The sequence below is a fragment of the Ursus arctos genome, unplaced genomic scaffold, assembly GCF_023065955.2.
Source record: "Ursus arctos isolate Adak ecotype North America unplaced genomic scaffold, UrsArc2.0 scaffold_18, whole genome shotgun sequence".
Lineage (NCBI taxonomy): Eukaryota > Metazoa > Chordata > Mammalia > Carnivora > Ursidae > Ursus > Ursus arctos.
Window position 1 is genome coordinate 42,280,142 of NW_026622852.1, and position 19,460 is coordinate 42,299,601.

A 19,460-nucleotide genomic window follows, 5' to 3' on the forward strand; every position below is an offset into this window, starting at 1 on the left:
GGGATCCCTGAGAAGCTGGCCTCCGTGGTGGTTTAGTTTCCTTGCCTTCAACGGCGGGTTTTATGGTCTGTGTGGGGGTGGGTTCACTAGGTACAATGAAGAGCCATCCTTACTTGATGTTTTTTAATGCCCGCGTTTTCTTTTTAGCAGAGGGAGTGGAGAGGAGGGTAGTCGGCCAAGCCACGTAAAAATTGTCAATAGTCCATTTGTCTAATTCTGGGAATTTCAGACTCAAAGCGAAATCCATGCCAGGGCGAGGTCATCTGGCTCACTCCCCTCACTCTTGGTATTTTAGATAACAGGACCCTCCTGTCCCCTGAGAGGGAAAAGGCATCGCTTCAAGTCCCAGGACTGGAATGTAGGTATTCCACAGTCCAACCCGGTTCTCTCTCTTTGCCCCTGTCTCCAGCTGGGTACTGGATTCTGGAGAGGGTATTCAGAGGAGGGCAGGGAATGTGCTAAAGGGGCTGTCAGGACCCACATGCGTTGTCTCCACTGTTTCCCCTTCCTCAGGGCCTCTAGGAAGCTGTGGCGAGGGGAACCCTGGGGCACAGGAAAGGCCAACATCTTCTAACAGGAGGCTGTGGGGAGGGAAGGAAGGACTCCTCCAGCCTCATGACACCTCAGCCACAAAGGTAGGGCTTAAATTCAGCTTCCAGATTCCCTACCGTGGGCTGTTTATGCCCCCCCCACTGTTGCAGAACTCCGTAACAAGAAAACAAACAGCTGTGGGAGCAGGTGTCGAGGAAGCCATAGTGCTGGAAAGGTGCCCAGCCTTGGAGAACCAGCCAGGAGGGGCGCTGGAAGGAAGCGCAGTGGTGTTTTACTAAGCATCTGGCAATATAATCCTGGATGAGCAAAAGCGCTCCAAGGAGAGTGGGCCTGCAGTTTGAGGTCTTGCCCCATTCCCTTCTAGCTGTGCACTCTTAGGCAAGTCAGTATACCTCTCTGTGCTCCCGGTTCCGTCCCTATAACACAGCAATATCCCTGGGGCATGTCGTGAGGACTGCTGGCCGAGTCTCGAGGCACTCAGCCCGGGGCGCCCATCAGTGTCCACCATTTTCATCCTCCAGAGCCTCATACATGTGTAATGAGGGAATAAAAGAAAAACTGGTTGAAAAGTTGTCTACAGAATTCCTCTGGTGTGGGAAAGACTGGCATTTACTCGTTGGGATATTGGGAAGGCCAGGGTCTGACATCAAGGTGGCCAAAACCTTTCTATGAAATAAAGACCAAGTTTGTGAGGAAGGGGGGGCTAGGGAATGAAAATGGGGAAGAAAAAAAGAGGTAGGAGGAGAGTGGGTTAGTACGCAGGGCAGAGGGCTGAGTCCCAGTGTGGAAAGCTGTCCCTTGAGAAATTCCCAGTGGCTGGAGGGGCAGAGGTCTTACAAGAACAGAGGGTTCTAGTACTCAGTTTGCATCGTCCCTGTGATGGGATGCAATGGCCTACCAGCTCCGCTACGTACCCTAAATCGTACGGCACATTTGGCTTGACACAAAGGTGGGGCGCTGTTGGAGCTCTGGTGGCATCAGGGCAAAGGGGCCTGTGTTCTGTGATTTAGACAGATAGGCCATATAACATGAGCACATGTGACATTCAAAACGTGGCAGAAGTGGAAAATTGGAATAACAAGTGAGGAGAGGAAGCCCAGAAGCCCAGGTTCTCCCTGGAGCCCGACCTTGGTCACTCACCCTCTGCGGGATGGGACAGAGTCATTTCATTTGGGGTTGAAAGAACAGAGTAGACTCTGTGTCCAAGGGACATAAGCTCAGCCAGGTAGCAGACAAGGGTCGTGTTTGCTGTCCCTTGTCACCCTCGTGGTGGCTCTGTGGGGGGGTCCTTATTAACTCTGTTTTCTAGATGAGAGGAGATGGAGGTGGGGCAGGGTTCTCCTCCCTGTGGTCTTGCTGGCCCACGGTCCCTGCTGAAGCCCCAGAATGGTCCCCTGTGTCCTCAGCACCATGGAATGAGTGTGAGGTGGCAGTCTGCTGGTGACCGGTCTCCTGGCTGGAGTGGGGACTTGTGTGGGGACTAAGAAATCCTTTCCTGACAAAACAGGCTTGTTTTCCTGTGGTTATCCTGCAGTGAAGTGTCATCCCGTGTTAAGGTGCCTCAGTGTGTGTGCGTGGGCCTGCTTCCCGGGCTCCGGGCTGCTGCTGGCTTCCTGCTGATGGCGTGGGGTTCGCTTTCGCTCGTGGCAGAGGGCTCCCTAGAAAGTGCCTGGCTTCTGCCTTGTCCACCCCAGTGACAAACCACGTGCTGCCTCTGGAGCCTCTTCCCAGGGCTTTCTGGGAGATGGCTCCCCTCTGCCAGGTCTCGCAGTGGCTTTTTAAAGGGGGCAATGTGCTGCTTGTATCTGTGTAAGAGGGGCTTCCTGCAGAAGGGGGCTGTGGCGACAGAGTCCCTCAAGATTACTGTTAGACTTTTTTTCTTCTCTATTGACAGAGTGAACCAAAGAATGGAAGTATCATAAAGTGTCAACGCTGGAAGATCCGTTTCATCTCATGTTAGTACGTTGTTATTACGTTACACATGAGGCCCAGAGAGGAGGAAGCCTGCCCAGAGAAACACGGCCTGCTGGCATGAAAATCCGTTCTGGAGCCTTGCTCCTTGGTGATATGCTTTCCACCCCGCCCTAGAACTGTGCCTACGGTTGGCCACGTTAGGAGAAAGGCAGGTGTGCGTTACGAATAGGAGACAGCCGGGGAGCACATCACAGCTGGCCACGAACATCTCATGGCTGAAGCACGCCATGCAGGAAACAGAGAGGGGGCCTGGATTCTGATGCCTGCTCTGCCGTCAGCTCCTTGGGTGACCCCAGGCAAGTCACCTTGAGGGCTTGGACCTCAGCTTCTCATGCAATATGGAAATACTAACCCCCACAATGCTCGCTCGCAGGACTGAGGTGAAGATCAACCCAGGGGAGGCATGGGAAGATCCTTAAGGAAAGTTTCACAGCCCTGGTGGGGATTACTATTAGCATTTCTAAAATATGGTCGCAGAAACTGAATTGCCAGCTGAGGTTGGTTTTGGGTTCATGCATGTCGTGCAACGGTAATGACCAAGACCAGAAGGGATTTGATGAGGGACCTAGTCCTTGGCTCCCACAATTTTGGGCTTCATGGACCAAAGAAATTCACCCCCAAATGAAAATTCGTGGCCAATATAGAGTGGGCAGCTTTTGATTTTGTCTCGTGTGCCCATTAAAACAAAACAGAATAACTCGGACAAAAAGCACGTGAACTTAACTGGCATCCATACCGGCTCCATGTCATAAAAGAAAGGACAGTTTTATGCTTGTGGGAAGGATGTACTCTCAGAGGAAAGGAGTGCCCCTTACCTTAAAAATAATTGACTATGGGAAGAAGGGGCTACCTTGTCCTTCTCTTCCCTATTTCACTCTGGACTGGAGAACATCAGCGCAGGGCCAGACCCGGCACTTGGCGACCTGTGAAGGAGGGAACTGTGATCCAGAATGGCTGGGGTCACGTTGCCTCATCACAACTACCCTTGACATTGAATCGCGTTCCCCTTAGAGACTGCCTCTCTCTCTCCCTCTCAAGAAATGAGAAGATCTGGTCTTAACTTGGAAGATCCGGGGGCATGTGGTGGTGGAATGGTGGGAGCGGAGAAGGAGAAATGACAGTGACTCAGTGTGCCTGGGTGTTTCGCAATGTGTTACACGTTCTGACTCCAGAGCCTATGCTGTTTCCATAATAGGGTCTCAGACTCTGTCTGCTCTGTGCGTCACAGCCAGCCTCTCACCTCATTCTAGAAATAAAGGTGTAGGGATCCACAGCTGTGCCTGCTGGTTTTCAGAGGCTAGGGCTGGTTCTGCCCTACAGAGGCATTATGGGAATTGAGGTCACTTGTGAAGTAATTCTAGCCAAGGTTAACATATTGTTACAAGGCTGTAGTTATTAGTCTTTCTTGAAAGATCCAGAATGCTTGCCTGTTTGCAGCTTTTGCTTCTACTGGCTAAACGTCCCTGTGACAGATAGCAGGAAAGGCATCCTGAAGGAAGCTCCCAGTGAGATGCTACTGGTATGCAGGGCTGTGTTCAGACACCGTGTCCCACGGACGCCCTGGTGTCTCTAGATGGGTGCCCATCATTTTCCACTTTTTTTTTTTTTTTTTTTACTTTTTTCTCTGAGCTGTCTGGTTATCTAGCTGTGATGTTACCTAGGTTCTAAAGTTTATAGGACAGACATGGGTTCATGTTCTGGGGTGGAAAAAAGCATTGGATAAGAGATGAGGACATCTGGGTTCTGGGTTTGGCTCCATATGACCTTGGACATGACACTTCACTGGCTCTTAATTTCCCTCTTCTGTGCAAGGAAAACATTCACCAGATGATCGCGAAGTTTCTCATCCTCAGTGTGAAGCTATCTCTGCGTAACCCCTCTGGGGCTTGTAGGGACGATGCGCTAACCAGTGACTGCAATGGTAGGAAAGGTAGGGGGTGAGGAGAAGGTCTGTTTTTAGAATATTCTACCTTCGTTATGCATTTCGGCTACTACCAGTTATTTAATGATTACAATATACCAGTGGCCATGCCAAGCAATTTATGGATGAGATCTGATTGGCTTCTCCGATTCCTTCATGAGGTAGGTAGTATTCTTCCCATTTTATAGGTTAAAAACTGAGGCTCCCAGGTGGGATGTGGAGCCAAGATTCATACCCACATTTGCCTGACTCCAGATTTCAAGCTCTTAACACAAGGCTGCTTGGCATTCCTGTCCGGGTCCATGTGATGGCCTATGTCACAGGTGGAATTTGCATTAATAGGAGAGCTGTGGGCACCAGCGTGCCAAACCGAGGCTGCTTGGATGAATCTAGAAGCACCCACTCAGCTCCGAGCAGCCACCACCTTCGCCTCCACCCACTTTTCTTTCTTTCTTTCTTTTTTTTTTTTTAAAGATTTTATTTATTTATTCGACAGAGACAGAGATAGCCAGCGAGAGAGGGAACACAAGCAGGGGGAGTGGGAGAGGAAGAAACAGGCTCATAGCGGAGGAGCCTGATGTGGGGCTTGATCCCATAATGCCGGGATCACGCCCTGAGCCGAAGGCAGACGCTTTAACCGCTGTGCCACCCAGGCGCCCCCTCCACCCACTTTTCTGTCGGCACTGCTAGGATGCTTCTGGTCGTTAATCCACTATGATGTTGCATGGATGATTTACTATACATTGACTACCAATTTCAAGATCTTACCTCCTTTAAGGGGGAACTTTCCCGGTGGGTTGGGAATGGAGTCCTGGAAGAGAAGAAAGAAAAAAAGCAGCAGCGTGAGATCGTCATCCAATGGAAAGAACTTGTCTTTTTCTTTTCCATTTTGGTTGCCCTCCAAGGGCTGTGCAATTGAGAATTTGTGTTCCACTGGAATCTTAAGTTTAAAAAAAATTAATTCGCTGACCCAGTTTACATTGGGCTTTCTCAACCATTTGCTCCATAACCTGCCTATCAGAAACCTAATTTGAGGGTTACTATCCACATTTCATAGGTGTGGAACTGGGGGCCGAGCAGGTCAAAGGAAAAGTTTATGGCGGCTCCGGGGACCAGAATCTACAACTTATCGCCCTGTCCAGGGCTTTTGTTTTCACTTCTGCATTTGATATTTTCCCCCCTTTGGTCAACAAAAGAACGAGCAAGTGTAATATATAAATATATGTGGGTTTTTTTCCATATTTGATTCATCAAACAGTGAAAGTATGCGTAAACACACCTGGGAAGGTACATCTCTCTCTTTCCTGTGGTTGGAAATTCTGAATTAATTGAATGTTTATATGCCAAACGTTGTGACGATACAGTAAATAACGAAATCGGGTCCCTGCCCTCATGACTTTATTACAAATTTATATATGATTATAATATCCAAATATTTATAACTATTTAACAAAGGAATATTATGTATTTATAAATTCACATTATTTCATATTATCTATTCTGTAATAAACATATATATATATATATAAATATTTATACAGAGAAGTAAGAGGTTGATAGAAGTGGATTGTCTTCTGAAGGGGGGCCTCCTAGCCTGGGGGATTGAAGGGGCTGATACAGAGCTCTTGTTGGGGTGCTCTGAGGAATGAGGCAACAGAAGCAGATGGGCACAGTTCTTCACCCCTCACAAATCCCTCAGAGACTGACGACCTCACCCCTAGCCTCCCTCCCCCTTCTCCCCGCCTCAGCCATGGAGCCGCGCCTCAGGTGTCTTGCCAATAACGAATCGAGTATCTTATTTCTCTTTTGACTTGTCTAGGTTGGGGTCTCCTGTAATGCACTGGCTTGAAATATTTATAAAGACCTAATGAGGGTGTGACACTGATGTGGATGAAAAGAGCCCCCCAACCTCTTTCAGAGCAAGAAGTTAGCAGCTGTGCACATCTTACTTCCTAAGTGTTCTGTCTCAAAACCTAGGACCATCTGGAGTTTCCCTTCTATTCCACCATTTCCCTGGGGGCTCTGCCCTTTGCCTTCCACGGATGGCTCATTTTCTGATAAATGGATCTCTTCTCCGGCCCAAGTATGTTGTAATGAACTGGGGAAGTCTCCTGAAAGCAAAGCCCTAGCCTAGCACTGCTCTGGAGATGGCAGAAGTCAGTATAAACTTTTGGCCTTCAGCTTTTCAGGGCAAAGGAAGTGAACTTGGCTTGGAAGGTCCTTCTCTCTCGGCTCTAATAGTCTATGATTTTATTGCTTTAGTTGAAAGCTCTTAAGCGAAGTAACAACGCCATACATTTGTGGTCTCTCAATTACGCATACAGTTCACAGGAAAACCTGACATCACAAAATTCCCCTCCGTGTTGCCTCTGCGAGACTGTAGAGAGCATTTTGAAATCGAATGAACAGCTAATTTACTACCAAGTATGATCATCAATCAGTGTGATGGGCAAATAAACGGACGGAAAAAAACATCTATGTTTAAATGAGCTGCTAAGACGGTTGAACTCGTCGGGCACCCGGGAAAGTGTCCAGGGAGAGTGAGAGAAGGCTGGCACTGCAGAACCCCGGGGGCCGTCCCAGCCTGCAGGAGCCATCTGGGAAACACCAGAAAGTCAGACATTCAGCACCTGTTGAATGAGTACCTGGTCTGGTGTGTGCCGAACCACGTTAGTCACCGGAAGACATCCTGTGGATTTTACGGCTTAGTCATTAAAGCAGTCATTAAAAATATACAAATAAATATATGATTGAATGGCAAGTTGAGGCAAGGACCGTAAAGGAAGAGAGTGCTTCAAGATAACCCTTCTATTTTCTTATTATGATATTTTTTATTATATTATGTTAGTCACCATACAGTACATCCCTGGTTTCCGATGTAAAGTTCCATGATTCGTTAGCTGCGTAAAACACCCAGTGCACCATGCAATGCGTGCCAAGATAACTCTTCTAAACTAACGCTTATGCGAATCACCTGGGGAGTGGGTTAAAATGCAAATTCTGGTTCAGCTGGTTTGGCTGGAGCCTGTGAGCCTCTATTTCTGACAAGCTCCCAGGTGTTGCTGAGGCTTCTGGCCCATGGAACACACTTTGCGTACGTGGCGAGGTTGTAAGAGAGGATATCTGGGAGGAGGGCCTCATTTATACCAGGGTCAGAGGAGGCCTCTGTCTGTTATTTGAGGGCTTTCTGGTTTCCTAACTTTAGGCGGAAGCATGTCAAAAACAATACGTCTTAGTACAGGAAAGAATTCTGTCTGTGGCTTAAACCTGCACCCAGGGCCCAGGGCATCCAAGACAGAAATGTGATTATTCCTATTTTGGAGAGCTCCTGGGACGAGGTTGCCATAGCTCCCCTGGCTGCCTGTGGTAGAAAAGATCAGAGAAGCAGAGCCAGAGAGGAACCTAGGCATCTTTTAGCCCATCAGGCTAACTGAATAGAAGAGAAAGTCGAGACAGTCATGAGTCAGTGGCAGATCCTGGATTGAAATTCTCTGGTGTTCTTTCCACTGCCCCAAGAGAGATGCTAGCTCTGGAAGCCAAGGTTGATGATGCTCATTCTCCCCTCCCTTTGGCAACCCTTCCATTTGGAGGTAGACAGGCAGGGTGTAAAGAGATGGTAACTTTTACAATTTGCTGGGAGTTGTTTATGCCCTAGACACTCTCTAATGCTGTCCATCCACTCCTCTTTGGCAAGGTGCCTCCCCATCCTAGCATTCTCTCCCAAATCTTGCTTGGGGATCTGGGTCCTGGTTGGGGAAACGTGGACCATCTTGCTCAGGGACTTGGCTTTGTGATCAGTTGCACATAGACTAGACACAGACCCAAGCTAACGCACCCTCCCAGGCTGTCATTCTCAGCTCCATCGAGTAGCTCAGGAAACTTTATCTCCGTGGTTAACAACCAGCTACACTGCCTTCATTGTACTTCTTCCGTTTCAGACTCCAGGTGTCTGATGGGTATTTCCAACAATGTATCTGTGGATGGAGGGAGGAACAGTCACGTTTAACCTACTTGTCCCCAGGTGGAATGACTCAGTTCCAATCATGTTCCCTGCTCAGGACTCTGTTTTCCTGTTTCTTTTTGTCACTGTGATTAGAGAGCGAATCATCCTTCCCTCCACTGGCTTGTTGCAGAGACAACAAGATATTGTATGTAAAGTGCTGGCAAGTGCTCAAAATGATAGCTATTTTGGTGACTCTCTTGATCCTGAGGACGTCCTTAATTTGCCCCAATACCTTGAAAATCTCATTTCTCTCACAGAGCGATGCTGTGCAGAAGCAATCAGGTACCACATGTGCTTTTGATCAAAGATGTCCTTTCTGATTGAAAATGGCCAAAGGCATCTAATGTTTGGAATATGCCAGGGAGATTCCATATCCCCTTCTCTGCTGGCCTCACATTGTCTCGTAAGGTGGGCCATGGAGCTTTGAGCCAGGAATGCTTCCCTTACTTTCAAGTTAGCATGAGGAAGCTCTTCACGAGGGTGCTAAATGCTTTCCATGCATTATTTCATTTGGTCTTTACCCCAAGAGTTAGTGATTGATGAAGGCTTAGAGATTTCAGAAGGTCCTACAAATGGTGAAGAGCAGGGAAAAGATTCAAATCAAGTGTGTCGACTTGGAAGGCAATGCTCTTCCATGCCATGCTACGCTGGCTTTCTGGAGCAAGGCAGGCTGAAGCTGGGGCAGACAATTCTCCCGAGACTCAATGAGAAAGTGGATGGAGGTCACAGAAAATCCACAGGAGAAAGACAATTTTTTTTTTGGCAGCCTCTGTTTTGGTATGGTTAGTGCAAGTGGGAACTGGACTGAGTAGCTTAAAGCAGTGCTTTTCCCACTAGGGATCTTGTTAAAATGCTGACTCTGGTTCGGTAGGTCTGGGATGGACCCTTAGGTTTCTCATGTCTAAGAAGCTTTTAGAGGATGCCAGGGCTGCCGGGCCATGGACTGCACTTAGGGTAGCAAGGACTTAACGACATGACTCATTAGGCCGTCAGAACACCTGAGGTCTTCCTTCCCGAAGGAATGGGGGGAGGGGGGTTGGCTACAGGAGGCTGGGCTCATACATAGGTTTCGGAAATCTTCTTTCTACTCCGCTGATGGACGTAGCGTCCTACTCTCTTGTCTACCTCCACCAATGCTTCTTCCAGCTACCTCTGCTTCCTGCTGTTTCCCTGTGCAGTCTGGGATGACTTCTGTCCTGGCCTGCCCCACTCCTCTCCTGACCCCCAGGCTTGCCTTCTTCAGGGCTGTGTCTCTGCTCACTCTCTGCCTCGCCTGGAAAGCCCTGCCCCAGCATCACCTGCCACCATCCTTCCAATGGAGAGCTCTTCTCTACTGAAGAATACCAGTTAATAAATGCAGAAAGAATGATAGGATTGGGCAATCATCATCCTTCAGCCCTCAGTGCATTCCCTGATTCAGACCAGGATCATTGAGGCATGCCCAAACTGCTGCGTGAGAGATAGTCCTATGTCTTTAAAGTATTACCCCATAGATTACGTATTAGTAAGAAAGAAGAAAGAGTTCACCAGTGGTCACCACCTTAATCAAGTAACCAAACAGCATCACCAATAATGGGACAACCTGACACGCTTCTAGGTGTTTCGCAACAAGATGTGACATTACCTGTGTACTATTCTTGCCAAACAAAGTTTCATCTGAATATAATCATGACAAGCACAAAGCCAAATCCAAAACCTGACCAAATCTATAAGCTCACTGGCCCGGACCCTTGAAAATGTCAGTGTCCTGAGGAACAAACAACAAAGGGCAGAGGAAATTGCTAGATGATTGCTTCTCAAACTTTAGTGTGCACAGGAGTCACCCAGGGACCTAATTAAAGAGCAGATTTTTATTCAGTTGGTCTAGAATGGGGCCTGGGATTCTGCATTTCCAACGAGCTCCCAGGGCCACCCTTTAAATAGCAATGTTCTAGATTGAAACAGATGTAACCAAATGTGCTGTGTGATTCAGGATCCCCAATCAAAACAAGGCACAACAGCTGTAGAAGATATTTTTGGACGGGGGAGGGGCACTGATATATGGACCGTGCATTATTATTAGATGGTATCACTGAATTGACATTGACTATCTTGGCTGTGATGATGGCCTTGCAGTAAGGAGGAGATGGGTGCTGAGACAAGGCAGGTAAAAGGCCACGCCGTCCGCACCCTCCTGCCATTCACATAAAAAGAACACAAATAGGGCAAAACGTTAACACAGCCGATTTAGGTGAAAGGCTATGTGGGTGTTTACCATCCTACTTTTCTGTAGGTTTCAAAATTTTCAAAATAAAACTTCAGGCGTAAGACAGCCTTCTAATTCTTGGAGGAGGCTCAGCTTCTGTTCTAGCTCTTCTGCAAGCCCTGCCCTCATCCCAAGCAGAAACTCTTCCTCCCCTCCCACCGATGGCACTCTGGGCCATTCTGCCCTGAACTCAAGCTCTTGGGTGTTTGGGCCTTACTTAGAGAATCTTCAGAAAACGGGGTCCTGCCCTGTCCACACGGGTCCTCCCTTCTTACCCTAGCACAGGGTTTGCCTGAAGACTTTCTGTGGTCTTTCTTTCTTTTTTTTTTTTAATTGATGAATTGAATGCATTGGAGAAAGTAGTGTGGGTAGAGAGAAGCATCATGGGGCATTTCAACTCACCCCTATATTATATCTGAACGTAAAAGCAAACCAAAACTCCAAACCACCACCACCAACAATCTCTACACCTAACCGGATGCTAAGTCCATTCTTGGTGGGGAAGGTGGAGTGGTACTGGAAGGATACTTTTTTTTTTTTTTAAGGTATTTTCTTATAAAGGGAAAAGAGGCAGATGCTTTCTCTTTCTAGAAAGGGTCTTTTTGAAAACCTAATGATCCTGAGATCCTGAGCCCTTGCTCTGACCTTTTGGAATGTAAATAAATCTCTTTAGGGATTGGATATGCCCAGTCCCTAGGTGTATAGCATTGGCCCTTAGATGGAAGACTTCAGAGCCTTTTGAAATGACACCTCTACCGTCAACCTTGCAGCCTATCTCCTCATATAACCCTTCGTTTCTGGAAGAGTAAGATACATCTCCTTGTTTTTCATTTGTTTTGCTGTACAAAATACACGAAGGTTCATCCTGACACATATGCATGCCCTCTGTTGTATTTACTTAATACTAAATCAGTTTTCTGTCTTTGCATACGGACTTGAAGAGGTATCTCTTGTTGGTAGGCCTTTTACTGACTCGAGAGTATACTGGTACAATCTCTTTCCAGGCTGACTGACGATATTTATTGAAGTGAAAAATATACATTCAATTCCCATCACTAGGAATTTATCCCACAGATACACCTGCAGATGTGCACAGTGGGTAAAACTTCCAGAGAAAAATCGAAGTGTCCTTTACTAGGCACAGGTAAAGTAAATTATGGAGCAGTTATACAATAGAATATCATGTGACTCTTCCAAAGAATGAGACAGACTTTCCTGTATTGCCATGGAAGGGTCTCCAAGATTTACCGTGCAAGGTGCAAAATCATGAGGCTAGTATAATGACATGCTGTACTATATATTCGCAGACGCACATGTTTTTGGAAGGACATGGAAGAGTCTATTAATGGTGGTTATCTTAGGGAAGAGGGATTGGTGGTTGGGTGGGCAGGGTGTGAGTGAGTTTTAACTCCTTTTCCCATGTTTACTCTTTACTTTTCTTAAACCATATGACTATAATATGTTATAATAAATATACTGGCTTAAATGTAAATTTAAAAAAAACCACCACAGGGACTATGGAGACATTACTAGACAATCAGTTTTATAAGCAACACAAAAGCAGCAATTTTGTTGGCTTTGTTCAAGCTCTATGCTCATTGCTTAGAACAATGTCCCACACACAGAAGATGCCCCTTAAATACTGGAGATTGAAACCTAAGTTTCTTCTTTGTCTCTCCCAAGGAGTTTGACCTTGGAGTTTTTTGATCTTCAGGCCAAATCTTGAGATAAGCTTTGTGGGTTTTCCTACTTCCCTGTGTCTTCTCTTCTCCATCGCTTTTTCATGCTGATCCATTGGCCAGGAGTGCCCTCTCCTCTGACTCCCCTTCCCCACCTGCTTTAAATTTCTCAAGCCAGTCTGGGACTCTAATCTCCAGTGAAGTGTTTCTTAAATCCGGGAAAACACTCGGTCTCCTTAACTTGTGGTGTCATGGAAACCCTATGTGGCTACCTGCCAACACTCCTTATACACTTATATACTATGACTGGTCTTGTTTTAAATTTTGTGTTCATGTGTTTCTTACCTAGAACTGTGACTTCTTAGGCCAGTAAAACCATTCTCACGGTACTAATATCCCTGTCCCCTTCCAACCTCACACAGAGTGCTATATAGCCATCGACCCCTTCCATTTTTTGATAATTGGGATGCGAGTTTAAGTGTCTTGGATCTCTCCCATTGATTCTCTACCAGAGGTCCTGTTAGAGTCTCTCGGTTTATCTAAATTCTACCTTTCCTAAAGTCAGTCTGCATTGCCTCTTCCTGCAGGAAGCCTTCCTTGATAACTCTAGGGGATAACTCTTGCAGTTGTTCATGTCTGAATAATTTATTGGAAATGATATAGGTGCAAAACACTGAACACTTAATATCACAATTAGTATTACAAGCCTTAGCTTTTAATCAAGTAACTGATATCTGCCAGAATGAAGAAACCACAGCCCACCAAACCATACAATCAGATTGTGAAGTGAATCTTTTCATACCCTAACATGAGGAGTAAGTGACGGAAATGGATGCGCGAGAAGATAAAGCTCCTGAGAGAAGAGTAGGAACAAAGGTTCTGGGTGCTTCTGTGGCTGGCTGTACTGGCCAAGGGAGTGCTGTTCTCATAGAACAGTCAAGCACTGCCTTGACATCACGTTCTCAGGATGACTTAGTTCAAGCCCCTTCTCCTTTCTGTTCCTGATTTTCCACATATACAAAAATGGGGCAGAAGGATCCACTCTAGTTCCTTCCTGGAAAGAATGGATTTGAATAAGGGCCCTTCTAGAGCTCTCTCCAGCTTTATATATCACCATCATCCCTGATACCTTCCTTCCTTCCTTCCTTCCTTCCTTCCTTCCTTCCTTCCTTCCTTCCTTCCTTCCTTCCTTCCTTCCTTCCCTCCTTCTTAGCAGTTCTAGCGACAACATTTAACCAAAAAACTTCTTAAAGACCACTTCAATTTCTTTTCTTTGGCCATTGCTAAAAAATGATATACTTCTGGTTTACTTCAAATTAGGATTATGAAAATTATCTAGCCTCTACAAAAAAAAAACAACAACAACAACAACAAAAAACCCTAGAATATTTCCAAGAGTATTATTTTTAGCAGATGTAGACGAGCCCATTCGAGGACGCATTTCATAAATTATACTATCTAAATCGAATGTTAGGAATTCCTTTTTCTTTCACTTTTATGGAGACATGAGCCTCAAAGTGTCATTTAAATTTCAAAGCTGATGACACTTGAGAAACAGATACCAAAATCTTTTAAAGCCTAGTTCTTTTCAGCAATCCATGAGGTATAGAACATTTAGCTTAAGACAACTGAAGGGAAACCGGGACAAATTCTGCAGGATTGTAATAAAAAATGGGAGCTCTGAAGGAATAAACAGAAACATTCTCAGTCTGGCAGGGCATGGAGAGGGACTGAGTTCTCAAATTACCAAAATTAACAAAAACTTTATAATATTAAAAAAAATCCATGAGCAATATATACTATCAATATGGTATTTTCTACAAAATGCACCCTGGCCGGATTCTCTGTAAACACCAATTTCCTAAAATATGAAGAAGCGTCCTCCTTTGTCTCTTCTGTTTTTGCAACAAATCTTACCATTTCCTCCAAGCAAAGTAAATTTCCTGAGACCCTTTGCCTCTACGGTGGGTACCCATGATTGCTTGCTGTTCTAGTATTCTGAGCAGTCTCAGAGGGAACAGGTGTTAAAAACATTTCTACGTTCTGCCCCCATGCTCCAGGTTCCTCCCCACATCCTAAGCTCCTCCAAGCAGTGGCTCAAGAGAAAGTTTTCAACTTGCCCTGTAGGCTTACCTAGCTCCAAGGAGCTAAGCCTGGGCTCCTGTCCTGCTCCTTCCCTTATACACCTCGGCCACTGGAGCTTAGCTCCTTGTGGGGAAAGCTCTTGGCAACAGAGGAGGCCCCAGAGATCTCAGCAACGTTTGGACTGAGAATAGAGAGCCTTGGAATCCGGTCCGAAGACCTTGAAGACATAGTCACGAGTCGTGCGAATCCGTTATCAGATTTCCTTATCACTTCCTTCTTTGATTCGCATCTCCATCTCCAGCCCAGCAAAATTTAAATCTTAGTGTCTTCATACTAACAGCTCCTCTCTCTTCTTCCGGCCCATGCGAGTTCTGGAAAGTTTTGAGATGATGGCTGAACACATTTTTCTCTTAAAAGTCAAATTATTTCAGAGACTCGAGTTCCTCTTTCTTTTCTCCCTCTTCCTACATGATGTATGTACCGGTTTTTTTCCCCCCCGTCTCGACTACTTTATTAGTTTATTCTCAAGGCTCTCACTCTCTGGGGAAAACGGAGTAGAAATCGGAAAGGGAAGGCGAGGAGAAGTGCACTTACCGTCTTCTGAACTACCAGCATCATGATGGTGGCCACGGCAAAGACGAGACACAGAGCCAGCGCCGTGGTAGTGAAGTAGAAATAGCCACGGCCCGTGGTTCCCAAGTGGCCGGCGACCGAGCCTGCTGGCACATGCATGGCTGTGTCTTGCGAGGGGGCCCCTCGGGAGAGTGCTTGCTGCAGCCCTCGGTCCAGTCTTATATAGCCTTCCCGCAGCACACCTTATCTCTCCTCATCTGATTCACTTCTGGGCCCATCTCTGTTCCAAGAAGGATTCTCCCCCTGCATCCTGGATCATGTGACGTGGAAAAAAACCTTCACCGGCTGCCACACGAAGAAACTCTTCTCTGGGGGCGTGAGGCGAAAGGCGGCAGCAAGGGTGGGGGAGAGGCGCATTTTTCATTGCCAGGGATGAATTTGAGCGTAGAGCAACCGTAGCTCCAGAGAAGGCGGTTAATGTCAGAGGGCGAGGGGGAAAGTGACGGTTTCCCTACTCTGGTGTGTGTGTGTGTGTGTGCGTGTGTGTGTGTGCACAAAGCGACTTCTGTTTCATTTAGACTCAGCCACAAAACGCCTTCCTGCTCGAGAAGCCGCATATTCTCTTTTGCGAGGCCTGCAGCTCAGAAGACCTCGGCAGAAAATGTCTCTTTGCGGGGCCTCGGAGAAGCTGGGGTCCTCGGCCTGGGCTCTACGGACTCAGAAGGGTTCTGTCTGATCGTATCCGCTTCTGCGGAAAACTGGAGATGCTACCAGCCACCTGGGAAGGGAGAGCCCACAAATATGGAAGTTTGTCCCCCCAAGAGGGCAAGCCCACGGCAGAATGAAATGTGGGGGCAAATTCAAAGAGAGCAGGAATCTGGAAACACTGATCTTTTCAACAGAAATTCCTGCTGCCTGCATTGGGAGGGTGTCAAGCCTGCAGAGAAACCTGGGTTCGCCAGCACACTCCCAGAAAGGGGAAGGGCCCTGGGGGGGGGCGGGGGTGGGGGCGGGGGTGCAGAACGTGGGGGGCGTGTTCTGTGTGCGGAGCCGGTGCGGTGTACGGGCGGTGGGCGTGGGCCGTGGGCTCGTGTGTGCTGCGCGTACGTGGTGTGGGGTGCATGTTGTGTGTGTCTTATGCTTGGTGTGAGGGTGTGTGTGTGTGTGTGTGTGTGTGTGTGTGTGTGTGTGTGTGTGACGCAGCTGAAGCCCGCTGATCTCAGGTGCAGCGCTGGTGCTAGGAAAGCTTTACACCTTGCCTCACTCCGGTCTCACCTCTGCCCTCTGACGCAGCTCACATTTCCTTTCCACGGATGGCAAAATTGAGGATCAGAGAGCATGAAAACTGTTTCGACCCAAGTGGCAAATGTCGATCAATGAAATCACCCGAGTGCGTAGCCATACCTGTACGCCCCCCCCCCACCTCCCCACCGTGATAAATCATTCAATCATCACTGCGCTTGAAGGCGGAAAACCTGAGGTCTGCTCTCAGCCCTGCCCGCTCTTGGCCTTGGAACCTCGTGCAGGTCCTTATGCCCCTCCTGTCCCCCCACGCATGGACAGCCGCTGTGCCTTTCACATGAGAGTCAAGTAAGGGTGTTCCACGAATGGGGTAGACCTGGCAAACGTGTTCTCCCATCCTGGTTAACCATTCCCAGTGGTCCCCTGGGCCCAGTCTAGAATTTGGACAGATAGGATAGATTCTCTAGGGGACAGAGTTGTCACATCTCTGGTTACTAACGATCTCCATTTCAACACCCCATTTAAAATATGAATCACTGCAGAGCTAGGTGCCTCCAGATGTAGGTCTTTGGAATCTTCATTCGGAAGTACCCGATTCTCTGTAGCGCCTGCTCTCCCCTGTCTTTCTGCTCACTTTTGGTTGCAGTGTATCTCAGAGAGCCAGCAGAAATCCCAGCTCCTCCTAAGGAAAGGTCCCGTATCCAAAGCCAAGCTTGGATTCCTCCTCCTGCTGCAGTTGCAGGGATCCCAGACCGCTGAGCATCATCTGAGTTGAGTCAGACTCTAGGGATTGGTCTGAACGTTCCTTCTCAGTGAATTCATAAAATCACAGATCCTGGAGATGGACGAGCCATCGAGAGGTAAATTGTTTTCCTGGGCTACTTAGAGTGCTATAAAGTATACATATTTTACAGGCAAGGAAGCAGACGCCCCCTGGACCCCAAGTCAGGCTTAGTTTTGGAACAAGTGTGTGCACGTGTTCCTTTGGTCTGGTGACTGAGGTGGGAAGGAAGCACACCAGTGTCCTCCAGGGTGTGTACGTAGCTGATCTGGTGAGAAGGCTGTGTCCGGTGGTGGGCACCGACAGTGAGTGGGTAGCGGGGGGCTCTGTAACCTGCCCAGCGCTGCTGAGAACACAGCGCTCCCTTGGCCTCTGTCTTCAGTCTCTTTGATGAAGGTGGAAAACTTCTGATTATGGAATGGAAGCTGTGGGTGTTGAAAAATAAAAGGGCTTTGCTTGAAGTGCAGGTCTTCCTGAAGGCCCGCGGGGCTGAGAAGGGCAGCGGAAAAAAACGTTTGTCTTACAGTTACACGTTTTGCATATAGTACAATGTCCTGAGAGGGAAGGCTGACAAGGGGGAAAAATCACCCTTTGTTTTTACTCAGAACCTTCTGAGCAGTTGAGATTTTCAGATCCGTTTGCTTCTCCAGCAGCCTGTGGGCCCGATCTCACTGTTGTCCATGTGCCTCTCCTCCACACGCAAGCTTCCCTGCATCCCACCCCACTGGTTCGAGGCCCTCTCGCTGCCTAGCCGCTCTGGGATCCAGCCTGACCAGCGTGGTGGTCCCATCCTTTGCGCTACCTGGCTACTTTCTCTTTTCCATTCGGTCACCCGATACACAAATGGAAAGAGCTTTTACAGAGTTTCTCGTTGAGTGACTTTCAAATCCCTTCTGGAAGCGAAACTGTGCAGTGAGTGTAGAAACATAAGAAAGCAGAGCTTTTCTGGCTGAAGCAGAGACAGGACAATGAAGAGGAAGCCTGGGCCCAGCACCCTCATATACCTTTTAATGGCCTGGCGTCTCTCCAGGCTGGAATAAAACTTGCAAACTTGCAAGTTAGCTCAAAACCCTTATTCCTCAAACCAGGAAACTGAGGCAGAGAAGTGGAGATGAGTTGAGAGAGTTCACACGGGAAGGGGTAAAGTCATGCTTAGGAGTTCCCTGTGCGCATTCTTATCCCCTCCCTGCTAATATTCCAGGCACAGCCTCACTTCCTGCCAGGCTGTCCTCACCCTTCTTGGCCCTGCTGCCTGCTTTCATCTCCCAGAGAAGCCTGCCCAGGGCTTTCAAGCCCACCGATGTCCTCTCTCCAGAACACTCCATGGTCATGGCCACACAATATTGTATCCAATTAACTACTTGTTTTGACCTCTGTCAAGTGTGTGAACACATGTGACTGTTGCCTTCCCTGTAAGACTGAGAGCTCCTGAGGGCAGTCTTCCTTGCCTCCCACCCTGCACTATTTGGTTCTGGACCCATGTATGATCAACCCTCAGTCAATGCTTGTGTTGATTTTGTGTTAATGGAAAGAGAAGGTTCTAGAAGGTTGGTTAATACCAAGGAATTGTGTGATGGTGTATTTGTCTCTCACTTCTCAATGGTCCCCAATTTCTCTGTCCTCCTCTAGGGCTTACCTGACTGCCCACTGGCCTTTGCGTTCCAGCATGGTCCTGCAAATGTCACCATCAGCCTGTAGATAGTTGCTGGGGTGTGGCTGTAGCATCTGAGACTCTGAGCAAACAGATCTAATCTCTCAGAAGGAACGGCATTTTGGACAAATGAAGAGGAACCAGCTGTAGGACGGCCTGCCACTGCCCTGCCATTGTTTCCCTGTATAAAGGACTGTGAGATCTCTATCATACAGACCCAAAGAGTGGTCCCTGGGCCAGCACTCACAGAATTTGGTGGCACTGCAAATTCTTTTGCTCCACCCTAGACCTACTCAATCAGGTTGGGGTCTAGCAATCTGTGTTTTAACAAGTACCCCAGGGAACTGCAATTCCTGAAACCATCTGGAAATCTTTGGTTTAGGAAAATAGTCTGTCTAAATTCCAGAAAGAGTCTACAAGGGATCATCTGGTCCAGGCTCTGGCCTTTGGGCAGGTGAAGTCCTATCCCCGTTGTGTAGGTGAGAAAACTGAGGCGTAGAAAAGTTATGATCAGGGCCATGTAGCTGGAGATTGTTGGCATGAAGACTCGTTTTCCTGTCTCTTGTTTGGGTCCACTTTCTAAACTCAAATATGGCTGTAGGCTGTAAAAATACTGTTGCAGATGGAGATATATTTATAATATTTATCTAAAGTTCTCTTGTGGTGAACACTGTATGTGGTAGAAACAAACATTTTTAAAAACTATTGGTATATGTGAGAGAAAAGCAAACTTCTCCAGGGTATTTTCAAGCAA

At 47.4% G+C, this 19,460-nt stretch overlaps 1 protein-coding gene across 1 annotated transcript in view; it reads right to left on the bottom strand.

The window, feature by feature from the left end:
• Positions 1 to 15,533, bottom strand: part of TNFSF8 (TNF superfamily member 8) — a 28,108-nt gene extending 12,575 nt beyond the window's left edge. Inside the window, exons 1-2 of the mRNA XM_026513850.4 lie at positions 15,054 to 15,533; positions 5,216 to 5,258 (exon numbers count right to left, since the gene is read on the bottom strand). Coding sequence (XP_026369635.3) covers positions 5,216 to 5,258; positions 15,054 to 15,191 — 181 coding nt within the window. The 5' untranslated portion in view covers positions 15,192 to 15,533. The remainder of the gene's footprint in view (positions 1 to 5,215; positions 5,259 to 15,053) is intronic.
• Positions 15,534 to 19,460: the final 3,927 nt, after the last annotated feature.